This window comes from Aythya marila, assembly GCF_965140915.1.
Source record: "Aythya marila genome assembly, chromosome: 1".
NCBI lineage: Eukaryota > Metazoa > Chordata > Aves > Anseriformes > Anatidae > Aythya > Aythya marila.
Genome location: NC_139042.1, coordinates 132,421,453 through 132,436,656, shown reverse-complemented (window position 1 = coordinate 132,436,656; position 15,204 = coordinate 132,421,453). Strand labels below are relative to the sequence as shown.

Below are 15,204 nucleotides of genomic sequence, written 5' to 3'. Positions count from 1 at the left end.
GAGTTGTTTTGTCATGGCAAGTCTGGTGAGATTGTTTTTGGGGGGGTTGTGGGGTGAGCAAGTAAAGTTTTGTCATGTGAGACTCACTTCTATCTCTCTTTTATAGGCTTTGAAGTTTTTGCAGGAGAATGCCCGAAAATATTATTTTACACGTACGAAAATGCTTCCGGTCAGTGGTGCTTTTCACACACGACTTATGGAACCAGCAGTAGAGCCATTGGCTGAAGTCCTAAAATGCACTGAGATTCAAAAACCCATGATTTGTGTCTATTCCAATGTTGATAGCAAAAAGTATATGCACTCAAAACACATTCAGAAGCTGCTAGTAAAGCAAATTGTTTCACCTGTGTTGTGGGAACAGACCATGCATTCTGTTTATGAAAGAAAGCAAGGAACAGAATTTCCGTACACATACGAAGTGGGGCCTGGGAAGCAGCTAGGAGCAGTTCTCAAAAAGTGTAACTTAAAGGCCTGGAGGCAATATAGCCACGTAGATGTTTCAGAAGATGAGGAAGTAACAGAGACATAAACAGATTTTTGAGAAAAATCCATGCAACTTGTTGTTTCTGCGTTATTTAAAAATAACTTCACACTTCTAAAAGAGGAAGTCTTAAGCGTTGGTTGCTTCTCATAATGAGAAGAGCACCATGCACGTCACTGCAGTGAACGTTGTCCTTCCCTGTGTGCCTCGGATGTGGAACAAGAGAGCAGCTTGCAAAATTGCTCTTCCACCTGTGTTGGGACTGCAAAACTGCCAATAAACATGCCAAATAGTGTTCTGTTTGGCCTTAATCTTGCAAGCAACTTCCCCTCTTTTTTTTTTTCCTTTTTATTTTTATTTTTTGAATTTGTGTGTGTGTGTGCCTTCAAGTTCCAGTCAGTAGCTATTGCTGCCCATTCCAGGGGTCCTCCACCTGGGTTCTGGACAGAGCTAGGTTGTTTGATGCTGGGTTGCCAAGGGTTTGAATTTGGGATGCTATGGGATGCATGATAGTTGGCCTGCAGGTCCACATGTAGAAGGAAGTAATTTTCCTTCCAGTTGTTCAGTGCCACATCATCTGTGCTAAAATTCCTCATATAGAATAAATGTTTCCCCAAATTAATAAACTTACCAGAATTCCCAGCCTCCCAAGAGGTGCAGGAGTTCTGGAACCCTGACCTATCCTGTGATTGCATAGGCTTGATCTTGTCAAGAAAATGGCTTTTCTTGACAAAGCAGAAACCAGGGGTGCTGGAAATGTCCTGCTGAGATCCTTGGGAGGGCAACTTTGTTGAAGGTGAGCCCTGCAGGAGCACCCAGTCGGGAATTTGTATGCTGATGTCACTTCTCACTGTACCCCTATGTTCTGCCAGCTCTGGCATTTCCCAGAAGCAGGAGATGCGGTGGAGAGCAGAGTCCTTGAAGGAGCTTCCTGACTGGTGAAGCACAGAAAGTTGCTGATACACAGAAAGTTTATTCGTGCTCTGTTTGCACTTTGTCTCTAAGGGGTGCTTCGTGGTTTAGGAATAAAATCAGAGAACAGTGTTTGTTAGGGGATTGGGTACAGACGAGCAAGTAGAGGATAGATTGTGCATGCATGGCTGAGCAGAAGCCTCAGCTGAACTTTACCCTTTTCTTCACGCTTTTGGTATTTTAATAGCTTTTAGCAGATATACCAAAAAAAGAAAAGTATACAGTACTTAAATCATATATGACTACTACAGGCTGCCAGTTAAATGCTGGGCTGACTTAAAAAAAAAAAAAAAAAAAAAAAAAAAGATGAAGTCTCTACCGTTAACAGGAATGTGCTAATTAGTAAGTGAAGCATAACAAATTTATCACCAGGTGGTTAGAATATTCCAACTAAATGACATTAACATTCATTGAATTATGAGCTGTGTTGGAAGTTTCTGACTACATCTTGTAAGACCAAAAGTAATGTTAGTGACTTTTAAACCACCTTGTATAGTAGTTAGAACTGAGAATGGCATGCTGGTGACACTCATTTTGTTTTTAGTATAGTGCTTTATGGTTTACAAATTTTTAATTATTTAACATTTTGGGGGTAAATTTGAAGACTTGTCTTCTATTTATACTGTTCTTACCATATATATTTGTGTGAGAGTGTGTGTATATGTGTGTGTATACATATATATAATTAATATATTACTTATTTCACTTTACTGCACACTTTGCATGGAAAAAAATCTCTTTGGGAAAAACATAATAGAAATCTCAGTTTGCAAATGCAGCACAGACTGGTAGATCACCTTTGAACCTTCAATAGATGCAGAATACTGAAGTGACAACAGGACCCTATGAGCATGCCACGCTTGTTGGCCCTGTTTAATTGGGGTGAGAAGCAGCCATTACTACCATGTGCAGTTCTTTGCTTTACCTCTGTGCACCTGGCATCTGCACAAACAGCAGCATTATACCTTTGTGTTGATGTTACAGTTTATATAAGCTGAAAAGTATGGCAGGCAGCTTTATGCCTTCATGTCAAGAGCTTTCAGGGCTCGCTTTAGTGTAGTGCCTGGTGACACAACATCGTGCTGTACATGGCTATAAAAGAACAGGAGGGTATCTTGCATGTGATAGAACTTGTATGTGGCTAGATGGAGAATGGCATGCAGGGCAAGTAAGGATCCTAGGTCTTACTACTGTTACCTGCATTTCTTTTATGCGTGCGCTCATCTATGCCTTCTGCTCTAGGAAACTGAAAGTTTTATGATGTGAAAAGTCAGTGTAGTTCCTGCACCTAGGAACAAGAAGAAACAGGATGTGGAAAAAAAAATCAAGTGCTGTAAACTCTGTCACATGAGGAAGTGTGCATTAATAATATATATACATATATATATATAATTTAGGTCTCCTGAGTCACAGTGCAGAGCCGTGGCATTGAGCAAAGAGTCCTAGTTACATGTGAGAGGGAACCTGGCCATTACTGCTCACTGCAGTGTCCCAGCTGGTGTTGATACCTGCTGCAGGTTCTGTTTGTGCTGTGTTTCATGTGTGGTGTTGATGTAGTTACAGTTTATGCTCCCCAGTACTGTGTTTTATTCCATACATGCCAGATACTGACCTTTCCCTAGGATTCAAAGTGTTATTTATTGCAGTCCCTGAGAGTGAAAAACTACAGCCCTCTCCCCTACAACTCTCATATGGAATAGGTAGTGTGGCAGTCTCCTATATATAGCTGCTCCCTTGGGCATAAAGATTATTTATCTAGACATACATAAAATTATTTTGTATTGTTAAAAAGATTCAGCCAGGAAGAATCAAATTATTTGCAGTGGATACATTTGTTACACTCACATAGTTGGTTTATTAGACTCTTTTGATGGGAGTTTTTACGCCTTACTAAATGACTTTAAAATATTTTCTGTCATGCCACTGGTATGGAGTTAAACAGAGCAATCAACTCACTGGTGATGTTTTGGTCTCTTTTTTTGGTTATATGGGCAACTCCTTTTGCCAGCTTCTGGCCTGGGTAAGACCACGGCTCTAAATGTACCACACATGCTTTTCTAGTAAAGTACCTTACGTACCTGCTCCTGAATGGCAGATTGAGTCCAGAGCACTGTGAAAGAAAGGTGACGTATTTTTGGAGAGACTCCAGTTTACATGCTGCTGCTTGCATGCTGAAGGGTAAACTGCAGCCTTCATCCTCTAGTTACTTTTTTTTCTCTCTGCATTTCTAGTAAGTTGAAGATATTTCAAAATCTTTTAACATAAAATGTTTGGACAAAATATTCTACCTCAACCTTCTTTTCTCTTTTCTCTCTCCTTCTCTTCCTTTTTTTTATTTTTCCTCCTCCAGAAGAGTGATTTGAAGTGGAAGGCTAGGAGCTTAATTGGATTTGGTACCATCCACAAAGGAGAGGAAACACATCCCTCAACCCTCTGATTTGGGCATTTACCTACAGGAAGAAGAGTGCTTTAAATTCATTGTCTCAAATTAAAAGCTGTGTCTCAAATTTGAAACTCCAGCCTCTCAGGCAAGTGCTTAAATTACTGCACCATTAATTACTGTATTTTCCTGTTTCAAAAGTGCCCTAGCAGTTGTATTCACTTGACGAGAAAGGAAGCAGGTATCCCCTCTTGTGAGGGGAATACCCAAACCACAGAGATGCACTTTCATTTTCTCTCTGTCTGTGTTCCTGTGCAGTGAAAAGCAGCTTAAGCAGCAGCACTCGGTGAGGATGCACACACACAGGTAGGCAGGATCATTCAGCACGGCTGGGGCATGCTCTTGAGAGGCAAGAAGGCTGCCTGTCCTGGCTGCTCCCCAGGGAGGGTGGAGGTGACACCTATCCCACCACCATTTTACAATCTTCCTCTAGTCAGTTATTTCCCCCTAACCACATGACTTCCAAAAAGCTGTGAATCATCAAAATAAAATAAAAAAAAGTTTCTCAAATTCTGTTTTTTCTGGGCAACTCGAAATTTTACTTCATAAAGAGGCAGAGGAAAGAATGTAAAAATCTGTAGTCAGTTTTTGAGAAGTTCTGCAGAACCAATGGATTGGATTTGGGTGGCCCTTGAGTGCCAGTCCAACCAACATGATTGCTAGCTCATCTGAACAACTCTTTTTTCCAATAAACTAGTTCCATATACTTATTTTACTAAATAAAGGTAAATCGAGGCCTGTCCTGTAGTATTAGATAATCTGTACAAGACAATAAATTATTAACATGTAATAGCACAGTCCTAGAAAACAAAGTAGATAACACTGCAAAACATTTAAAGCAACAATTTAATTTTAGAAAAGTATCATGGTTTTAATCTTTGCTATTGCTTTTACAATGTTAACATTTAAAGGATGACCAGCATGCCTTCTGTCTTCCCCACTGACAGAGTATTTTCAAGAAACTTCTTTATGTGAAATAGACATTTTGTATTGCATTAAAACAAACAAAAAAAGGACAGAAACAGACTTTCTGATCACTTGGCCTCACACTTCAAAACTAGCAAGTCAGGCAGTTATCCAGCACCAACCTCATTATTTTAAACATTTTCTTTTAAAAAAGAGTATGAAACAGCAGTGACCCAGCACTAGCCTAGGTTTTAAATATAAAAGAGATTTTTATCAGTGTAAATTTGAAAAACAAACCAGCTGCCACCACCAGGGTGTTAATTATATTGGTCAGAGTCCAGCAATGACCTCCTATTGTAATTCTCTGTTAATTCTGCAGTCCATAACTTATGGCCCACCAAAATGCAACAGCAAGCAAGGCTACAGGCACCAGCTTCTGGCAGACGCACCTGAAAGGAAGCCGACAAATCTGCGGGAGGAAAGGGGAGGCCATTAGAAATGACAAGAAGCAAAAAGCTGGCGCAGAAAAGTGAGGATGACCACCTGCAGGCAAGGTTAGTGCCAAACTGAGAACATTGCCCTGCGCCTCTGCAGGAACAAGCTGCAGAGGCGAGTCTCACCCTTCCACTCCTGTGTCTGTCCTTTCCAAACTCCACAGAGTCCTTGTCTCTTCCCCAAAATGTAAGGTACAACACTGATTGTAACAGCCTACCCACCCTATCTCATCTAGAATATAGCCTCACAGTTTTTTATGGTGGGGAGACTCCTGTTTGCACAGAGCCCGTTGATTTCAGTGGCAGTTTAGCACGTGAGTGTTTGGAGACACTTGGCGCACTCAGTCTATGAACAAGATGTTTTGGTTTTGGTGAGGGGTACCAACAAACTAAAGAAAAAACCTGAACCTACAGTCACCTATCAGGCTTTACTTGGTGACACTTAGATGGGAGTGAGGTGTTGCTGTAACAGAAAGGTAGAGAAGAGGGAGAACTCATACCCAGCTTCCATAACCAGCGATCCTCTTTGTCCAGTTATTGTTCAAAATATTTCCAAATCTTCTTGTAATGCTTTTAATAATATTCCATGTCTGGAAAACACTGATAGCAACCCTTATGATTAAACAAGAAACCACAACAGACAAAAACTGAAAACAAAACGTGGATAGAAATTTTATTCTAAAAATTGGCAAACTAAATGCCAAGTGTAGAAAACTGTAAAACAAAGCCTCACTCAACTCCAATATGTTCCTTCTTTAAAGCCTTCAGAGTAATCTATGCACGTGCATTTCTCTAAATATTTAGGAGGAAAATCTGGTAACTCAGTAGGGCTTTAAAAGCTAAACAGATGTGATTTTAGAATTAACTGGTTACTACTTTGACATGAGAAAGCATGCAGCAGATCTCCTGATTGTCAGCCCTGTGCCTTTGCTCTTATTTCCAGCTAAGAGCAGCGAACCCCAGCAAGAGCTGTTGGTCCCCGAGGAATCGGGATCCAGTGCAGGTGTGTCTGGCTGACAGAGGCCCTGTGGAGCCTGAATCTGAGCTGACTGAGGCTGCCCAAGCGTAGCTATATTCTGCATTCAGGAACATAGGTGTAATCGGGTCGTATTCTCTTGAAATCTGCAATAGTCGACTCTCCTTTCAGACTAGGACATTTCTATGCTAATTACTGCATTTCTGCAGTTAATCTGTGGTCTTTATGACAGAGATGACAGCCCTGTCTGCTCTTATCAGATAAAAGGCAGTGCAAACAGGTTGAGCCACGTTTTATTGAGTGTGCCTCGATGGGTTGTTTGACATGCAGTAACATGTTAATCCCTAAAGCATCGCATTTGCTAGGGTGCAGACCTCTCCTCATTCAGTTGTGCTTAAAGACATGGTCTAACCTAGAAGAACTACAGTGCTATTGTGGAATTTTAAATACATAGAAACGGTGTAAATCTTTTGACTGGTTATAGTCCATGGAAACAATTTTCATTATAAAAAATCTTCCCCGTAAAATAAGATCCAGTAGCTGGTTTCTTTCTTGGGTTCTGTATGAAGCAACAGTAGTAGCAATACACACACATATATATATAATATATATATAATTTTTATTTTTTACTTTGGGTGCAGAAACGTTATTATTTTTCTAACATGATTTTTAAAAGTAGCCAAAAACAGATGGTGTCAGTAAGGTAACTCACCCACGTGCCAGGTGAAGCAGTGTGTCTTCAATCTTCCTGCTGTATGCTCTGTTAAATTCGTCCCCAATTAGAGCCAGGTGATGGCCAACCTGGACAGCTGAGCTGGAAGGCATTCAGGATATCCACATTAGAGGAAAATACTGCAACCTTGCTTCTTTAAAAAGCACTCTGCAAGTGTCAGGTACAATTATTTCCTTAATGGATGGACTAAGCTTGGCATGTAAAAGCTAAATGTTAGGGCTTTTTTTATTATTTATAGGTTTATTGATCAGGCACCTTAACTCCATATTTATAGGCTTAAATGCTGGGATGTTTTCATAAAAACCTGCATATTTGACACTTTTGAAAAGCCATGGTGTCTAATCCCTTCATATAATACAACAGTATTCCGGTCCTAGATTTTTTTTCCACAAAGTTGAAATATTGAAAACCTTCACTTCAGATGACTCAAAATGTCTCATATTACATAACTGATCAGTTTTTTTTTGTCCAACAGAATTACTCCAGTGATCTCCATGATGCAGTCTAGTTCTCCAGCTAATGGCTGATGCTAGAGTAGAACTGGCCAAAGCACAATGGCTGTTCAAGATCTTGGGGCACACAGATCCCTGAGCTATGACTACTGTCAAACATAAAAGCTAAGGAATTTTGGTGGGTCCCCAAACTGTTTACACTATACTGATGAAAATCTCCAATGAAATCTAGTTTCCTTTAGATGTGCATGCTTTTTTTTTTTTTTTGTATAAAAATAATTATGACAAAATGTTTTTATTTTTACTTGTATTTCTGCTGAGATCTGTTTATGGGATCTGCTGCACGGTAAATGGACTTAAAAGCCTTATTCTAGAGATTGATTTAAAAAAACCTCAAGAGTTGGTTTGGTCAGTCAAACAACAACAACAACACAGAAAGGAATTTTCACAGACGGGAAAGACAGCCCCTGACTGCTGAACTGGAAAAAATGTATGCACAGGAAAAAGAAAAAGAAGAAGAAGAAGAAGAAGAAAGAGAAGAAGAGAAAGAGAAAGCACTATTAGTTTGTTGTGAGAGGCGCCTGGAGAATTATGTAAAAATGGCCTCTTCAGCTGCTTGTTGTAACAGGTGGGCTTCTAATGAAGAGCCACATCTGTGTCCCTGGACAGCATAAAAAGTTGTAGACATTTAATCCAGCATAATCTAATACAATTGCTGCTAAGCACTACAGGTTATCTACACTTGCATCTACTACACTTTCAGTAGCATCCACTGATTCCACGGCTTAGCCAGGAGTCTTTGTGAAGATTGGGGTGAGGGAGGGTTTTACCCGGGTGCGGAGGACAGAAGGAGCATTCTTGCAGCATGATACCTGATATTAAACTCCATTTGCTCTGCAGTATCTGGCGCTGCCAGAAGGTTGCCATACATTTCATCTTCTGGATCTCCATCAGGGTAGCTGGAGAGAACAAAGTGCCTGGGGCTTCTCTGTGTCTGGGACATCATACTCTGCAACAAGACCAGAGTCAGTCCCACGGTGTCTGGTAGCACAAGGTCTTCTCATTTTAGATGGACATGGTTCAGAGTATGCGTTTGCCCCTTTTGGGTCTGCAGTCAGAACGCGAGCATAAGAACTGAGGTAAGAACTATTTTGAGAGTGGTCAAAGGAAAGTTTCAGTGAACCAACAGATGTACAGCGATTCAAACGTGCAGCCTCCTCACAATGCATGAAAACAGCCTAGAAATTGGAAAATCTAGATAAACATAGCTAGCATAGCTAAGTATAGCTTCCCAGGAGTTTCACTTAGTATGAGATGCTTTCCTAAGCTGTTGGCAATGACCTCCTACCATTGCATTGCTCCAGCAGACCAGAAAGCGATTCAAAACCACTAGCCAGGATCTAGCATATAGGCACATCATAGGACATGGGCCTGTTCTAGCAAAATAAATGACAAAACTCCCAGGGTTTCAGCCCAAGTTGTGCATCTCTAGTATTTCCAATACTTTGGTAAGGCTTTCCTTAAAGCACCAAAGAGGCTGAAATAACCCACAGAAGATCTCAGAACAGAGCTAATGTTTCTGTAGCTTTTGCAAATGTTTTTATTTGACTTATCAAGCCCAATGATATCAGAGCTGTGCACCGGGACTATTTAAAACTACACACACACCCTCAGGCAGCCAGCCAGTGCTCCTCCTGCCCCAGAGATGTTTGCTTCTGCAGCGCTGCGGAGGGAGGCTCTGTTCTGCCTTTACAGTGCCTGATGATTGACTGTGATGACAGTCCTCTGGATGTGCATTGTTTTTATCTGGCATGGCTTTGGCCTGCTGCTTTATCTCTCTACTTCCCAGCTACATCATAGCTGAGCTGATTCTTTTTGCTGCCAATCTTGGAAACAATGAATGGGATTTCTGCCAGACTGGATTCTTTTGTCCTTTTAAGCATGTGCTGCAGAATAAAAACTATGTAAAATATTCTGAGATGGAGCTAAATCAAGTAAAAAGTGTCTGTGGTAAAGCTGCTCATAGTGGATTTGCTTGCCATCTTAATGCAATTCCATAAACTCTTTCTTCAAGGTTTATGTCCGGAACAAGACTGGGGCCTTTGTGCTCTGAGAAACTCCTGATCTTCTTTCAATATTTATAAGACATTATTACATTTTCCATAAAGCACTTATCATCAGTTACAGTATATATATCACTGCATAAGTAAATGCACTTGCATGAACTAGCAGAAATTTCATACTAACTAAATGAAAAGTTAGTTAGTACCAACTACCAACTCAGTTCTACAAAAGCAAAGACTTCTTAGTGACACAATGTGACTGGGGAGAAAAATTTAAGGATTACTTTATGTTCAGTAGATATTAGGATATATCATACAGAGTATAGTTTACTATTATCTTGTTTTAAACACTTCCTTTATGTGTTGCTGTATGCCCCCCTTCCTCAGTCCAAGTAATGATCAGGAAAAGGGTTATGTCCATAGGGACTTCCAACTTTTCCAGCACCGTATCTGATTTCCAGAAACACAGTCACCTGGAGGACTTTGTAGCTCTGAATTAGGTGCCAAGGCTCCGTGTGTACAACACAGTGAAGCTGTCACACTTGGGGAAAAAAAAAAAAAAAAAAAAAAAAACATATTCCCTGGTGCTAGTACCCGAGCTGGCCTTTCCATTTCCCAGAGGAACAACTAGACCAGTGGGTTACCAGCTGCATCCCTCTCTATTTTTTGGGCAAGGCTGATGCAACATAAGTGCTATTGCAGCGTGATCTGTGTTATCTGGGGCAGCTCCTGCTTTGGGAGCTCCAAAGCAAATGAATTTAAAAACAGCATAAAAACTCAACTGTCTATTATTGCATGTTTATACAAACTATTCTTAGACTTCACAACCATGCACTGTGAAATATTCTCTCTAAAAAAAAAAAGAAAAAAGTATTTTCTATTTTTTTCCATTTCTAGAATAGATGCTAGTTTCACATTTGCAGGACCACACAATGGAAATGTCTACATCTGTAGGAGATGAAAACTGAGTTCTGAAGGAGACCTGTAATAAGTCAATGCACTACAGAAATCAGAAATGTAAACAAACCATACAATACCATGACAAAAGCCCAAAGCACAACATATGCTTCCTCACACCTGTTATGATAATACCTTCCTCCCACAGGCTAAAAAAAGAAACTGCTGTAGCTGCTGAGTCCTGCTGCCAAGGATTCGTCTACAGCCTGTTCTGCTCTTTTCACCCACCAATTTGTCTCCACATTCAAGTCAGGGAGAGCTAAGAAAGAGGGTATTTGTTGTGCACTGGGTAGAACTGGCAGCGCTGGGGCAAAGGCACTTGTAAGAGGGCTATTCCCCTGCAGGTGTGTGAGATGTGGCTCATTTAATTGCAAAGCAAAGCTTAGTGTTGGCCTTTCTGGCAGCTAGGGACCAAACTGAGGCCATTTGCTAATTTTTGTCATTTTTTTAAATCTAGACACACTGGTATACATGTGAAATCTGCATTAATGTGGACCCAGTTTGTTTCTCTAGTCTAGGTCCATACAGAGCTGGGCAAGAAGAGTATATATCGTGTTACAGCCAATTCCGATCCTCCAAATAGGTATATATCAATCTTCCACCATCTATCTCATTCTTTCCTTCTTGCTCTCGCTTACACACAAAGAATGGGCAAACTGAATTTGGTTTACAGAAACCAAGAAGTGCCAAGTTTGTGTTAATAACTTACCACTTAGATAGCAAGTGACCATAACCTAATCCTCACAACGTATCTGAGAGGCACAGCAGGATCCCATACTAGCAGCAGCAAGCATCTACAACCTAGCTAGCAGATCAAAAAGCTCGTTCTTTTTTGTAAGGCTTTGACTGAGCAAACTAAAAGCTTAGTTTTAATGGTGAAATGCCTTCAGCAGAATGAATAATGTATTTAAAGTTAAATGCATACTTACTGTTTTGGTGAATAGGTCCAAATTTAAAAGGCTCTCTAAATGCCTATGCTTATGTATATGATGGAAATTATGACTTTTTTATGAACACATGATTAAATAATGAAAATCCTCTTTCTACCAGAGATGCTTGACTCTATCTTTATTTTTCCTAGTCTTTTTTTTTTTTTTTTTTTTTTTTTTTCCAGTTGTGTCTCTTTTTTAACCTAGCAAAAGGGAACAGAAAATCGTATTCAAAAAAGAAAACATTGCTAAACTGTGTATACTGGCAGGTGAGTTGGGGAAAACTATAAAGGTCCTGAGATTTTCTTGTATTCATTTTGATTAGATTTGCTGTGGCAATCATTTTTAAGAAGGCAGACACAATAATCTCTCAGTATAATGCATTGAATGCATCAATGATAATTTATATATAATATTTATGTATTTTATTACATATCTATAACACATGCAGTTTACATCTTTACATTTACATCTGCATGCTTTATGCAGACATGATTAATAAAACTAATTAGAACTAAAGTATGTGATTTAGTATATTTTAAATATGGTTGTGAAATGAGAAAATCGCTGTTGATGATCTAATTCCAGCATTCAAACTTAAAATTCCCAAACCTACCTGCATAAAGAAAGATTGCCAGATAAGACTCTTGTTCCTTATCCCTGAGGTATCAAAGCATATCTCAAACTGTTTCAGATTCTACCAGCTGCCTATGCAAACTAAATTTAAATGAAGAACAAATAGAGGCTTGGTTGTTTGCATATATGCCCTTCAATCCATAGCCAACTCTTTAAAAACATGACATCATCCACGCTGTTGCAAACACAAATCTCTATTCCATTTTACAAGGACAAGTCTTCGGTAAGATGACTGAAGTTGAAGAACTAGTTAACATTACCAAGAAACTGAAATATCAGACACTTAGGGGGAAATAGCGAGGAGGAATATATGCTTTAAAGCCCACAGTGGTTTTCTGATTTGTTCTCTTTTAAGTTCTGTTTCCTATGACCTCTGCCAGAAGCAGCGGGGAAGCGGCTGAGGCTGCTGGCCTCAGCTGTTGACTTTTCTTCCCTTGCTAGTTGGAAGCCATTGGCCACTGACCGTATGTAGGCACAGCAGGTCCTACAGACACCAGCACCACTACCGCCTCTCCCTCCCCTCATTGGGATACCCAGGCTTCAGCAGGCTTTCCTCCTCAACCATGGCTGTTCGTGGCCAAGCACTGCAAGGCACCCATCACACCTTCAGCTTATTTTAAAGAAAGAGGAGAGGTTAAGTAATCTTTTTTTTTTTTTTTTTTTTTTTTTTTTCTGGGTTAGGTTGCTGGATTTACTCTTAAATTGGCGTCAGACCAAGGAGCAGAGATAAATTCACTCTGTCTTGTAATGTGTTCTCAATCAGCTTAATGCCAATGACCTTGGATACTGTTTACACATAAACATGTCTTAATATTGCCTCAAACAGCTATTAAAGGCATACTTCTGCAAATATAAGAAATACATAGTGTTCTTTTACATTTTATTTCATCTACGTTCTACGTTCTTATACTTGTTATTAGAACATGCCTTCATTGGGAGTTTAACACAGGCTCTCTCACCTCAAAACAGGATAAGAAAGTGTTTGATGATAGAAACAAAAGAAAATGTATTCCTTAAGCAAATCTTGTAACCTCAGGAGTGAAAGAAAAGGATATAATAGACTTTAAATGGAGGAAGCCTTTTGAAATATAAAGCTTGCACAGGTATTTTTCTATTTCAGTCTCTGCTGAGACTGTTAAAGGGGTCATGAGAGAAATTCTGAGTCAAGACTTCAAGAATGTCTGTCTCATGTCTTTCATTGCCTTTGGTCAGATTTTTATGCATCATCAGAATTTGCATATTGTCATTAAGAGCACTCTGAGAGCACCAGTCCCTACTGGGACATTTATTATGCAACCACAGAAAGCAACAAAAGGTTTCTGCCTTAGAAATTAGACAATACAGTTATGTCCACAGTAGAAGCTATGATTTGATAAACCTACAAAGTGTCATTTTCCTCAAAGTATCTACTGAGTCCTTCAGTGCTCACCAGTGTACTTCAACAGCTTCTAAATTCTGAAGGAAATGAGGAAGTTCTGCTTTTATTAAAAAAAAAAAAAAAAAAAAAAAAAAAGTCATGGGAAGAACTGAGGACATTGAAGAGAAAGATATTAATACTAAACTGAAATTAATAATTTCTTTAAAAAAAATCTGCCACACTCATATTTTAGTTTCATGGCAGCGGCCAACATCTCAGGGATGTCTTCTTCATTCTACTTGTTCACAAAGAGTTAAGTTTTAGAGCAGAAGCTTTCTGACTTAATCTAACATTTACATATCCTTTTCAAAACATCTTCTGCCCTTTGCACTTCTCCGTCTCAGAAACAGGTCAAGACTTTTATAACATAAAAGGATTTTGTTTAAAATTGCTACTTGATTTACATGGCCAATTTGTAAAAGGTAAGTGTGAAAATGTAACTGCATGCAGTTAGAAAAGTTGTTACTGGTAGTCAAAAAATTTCACACATTGCTCATACTAACAGCGTTACACAATAAAATTGGAATATTTCAAATTTAACATTTGTTCAAATTGAAAAAAAAAAAAAGTACTTGAAAGGCCTTGTTCTGCCATCCACGCAAACAGAGTAGTATCTGCAGTGAGCCTGGTGGCATCCTCAGCAAGCAGATTGCAGAATTCATGCCTTGATATTAAATTCAGATTTACAGGATGCTCATCACCAAGGCCATAATCTAAAAATACTTAGTCTTAGCTTCAGTTTCTCAAATAATATTGTCAATTTAAACATGATAATTCATATTCTTAAAAAAACTAGCAGCATTCGGGTAGCGTGGGCTGCTGTTTTCCCTCACCTGGTCCCCTTTAGTACTGCGCAGCATGGCACACACGGTGTCATGCATTGCCACCTCACACCTGCATCCTGTCCTGTGCAACAGGGCACGCTACTGGACTCGTAAGAAAGCATTGCATCTTCTGTGACTTTTGGCGGTCTTCTCCTACAGGTGTCTCTGAGATCCCGCTTACTGCTGTCAGATCAGAAAGGTGAAGGGAAGGGTTGATGTGCAAGTACAAGGCAATTGAAAGTCTAAGAACTAAAATTTAAGTCACTGTTTATGCTGCCTTTTTTTGTTGTTGTCCCACACATCAGTATAAAGAATTAAAACACCACGTCGTTCTCAGTTTTACTTAAGCTTCCCATACTGGTGAAGCGCTGACAGTAACAAAGTTGCTCCGACTTAAAATCCCACCCCACCTACAATATTCTTTCTGGCGGTGTTTCCACAAGTTACAATTACCAGGCGTTTTATTACTCCCACCAAACGCACAAACCCGAGGGCGATGGGGGCATCCTCCTGCCCGGGGGTCGCTGCAGCAGATCCCCCGCCTTCGGGACCGGTCCTGCCCGGGTACCGGGCCCTTGGCACCCACCGGCGCTGGCTCAGGCTCGCTGTCTGCCTTCGGTCCGTGCTCCTGGGCTCTTGCTGCCCGCGGTCCTCCCGCCCGGGGCCGGGGCAACTCCCGAGCGCTTACCTCGAGCCGTCTGTTTCGGGCTTGTTGCGAGGCTCGCTTCCTGCTCCGCTAGGAGCGAAACGACGCGCACCCGGCTCCGCGTCTCCACAAGGGTGGCAGGCGCCGGGAACCGGGCGCGCCGCTACCGCAGCATCGCCTCACGGGGCAGCCTCCCCCGCCGGCCCTTCGCTTCCCTCCCCGATCTCCCCCCGCCGCCGCCGCCGCTCACCTCGGCTCGGCTCCCCCCCGACACTAAG

General features: G+C 40.6%; 2 protein-coding genes across 12 annotated transcripts in view; one reads left to right on the top strand and one right to left on the bottom strand.

The window, feature by feature from the left end:
- The window catches only part of MCAT (malonyl-CoA-acyl carrier protein transacylase), a 10,286-nt gene extending 1,953 nt beyond the window's left edge, over window positions 1-8,333 (top strand). For 2 of the 4 annotated variants that reach the window (XM_082751788.1, XM_082751785.1), the window contains 3 exons: window positions 107-3,981; window positions 5,179-5,353; window positions 7,478-8,333. In XM_082751788.1, the coding sequence (XP_082607914.1) occupies window positions 107-529 (423 nt within the window). In that variant the 3' untranslated portion in view covers window positions 530-3,981; window positions 5,179-5,353; window positions 7,478-8,333. Of the gene's footprint in view, window positions 1-106; window positions 3,982-4,151; window positions 4,200-5,178; window positions 5,354-6,236; window positions 6,297-7,477 lie in introns of all 4 variants that reach the window. The other 2 variants (XM_082751786.1, XM_082751787.1) reach the window with 2 other exon arrangements.
- On the bottom strand, window positions 4,207-15,204 carry LOC309873953 (uncharacterized protein). 8 transcript variants are annotated; one of them, XM_082751797.1, is made up of 5 exons: window positions 15,177-15,204; window positions 8,327-8,463; window positions 6,982-7,083; window positions 5,794-5,893; window positions 4,207-5,268 (listed from the first exon to the last, which is right to left on the bottom strand). In XM_082751797.1, exons 2-5 carry the CDS (start codon window positions 8,458-8,460, stop codon window positions 5,167-5,169), a joined length of 438 nt encoding a protein of 145 aa, XP_082607923.1. In that variant the 5' UTR covers window positions 8,461-8,463; window positions 15,177-15,204; the 3' UTR covers window positions 4,207-5,166. The 8 variants fall into 8 exon arrangements, with proteins under 8 accessions (XP_082607923.1, XP_082607917.1, XP_082607919.1 ...); XM_082751791.1 differs by lacking the exon at window positions 15,177-15,204 and adding an exon at window positions 14,691-15,111; XM_082751793.1 differs by lacking the exon at window positions 15,177-15,204 and adding an exon at window positions 14,764-15,111.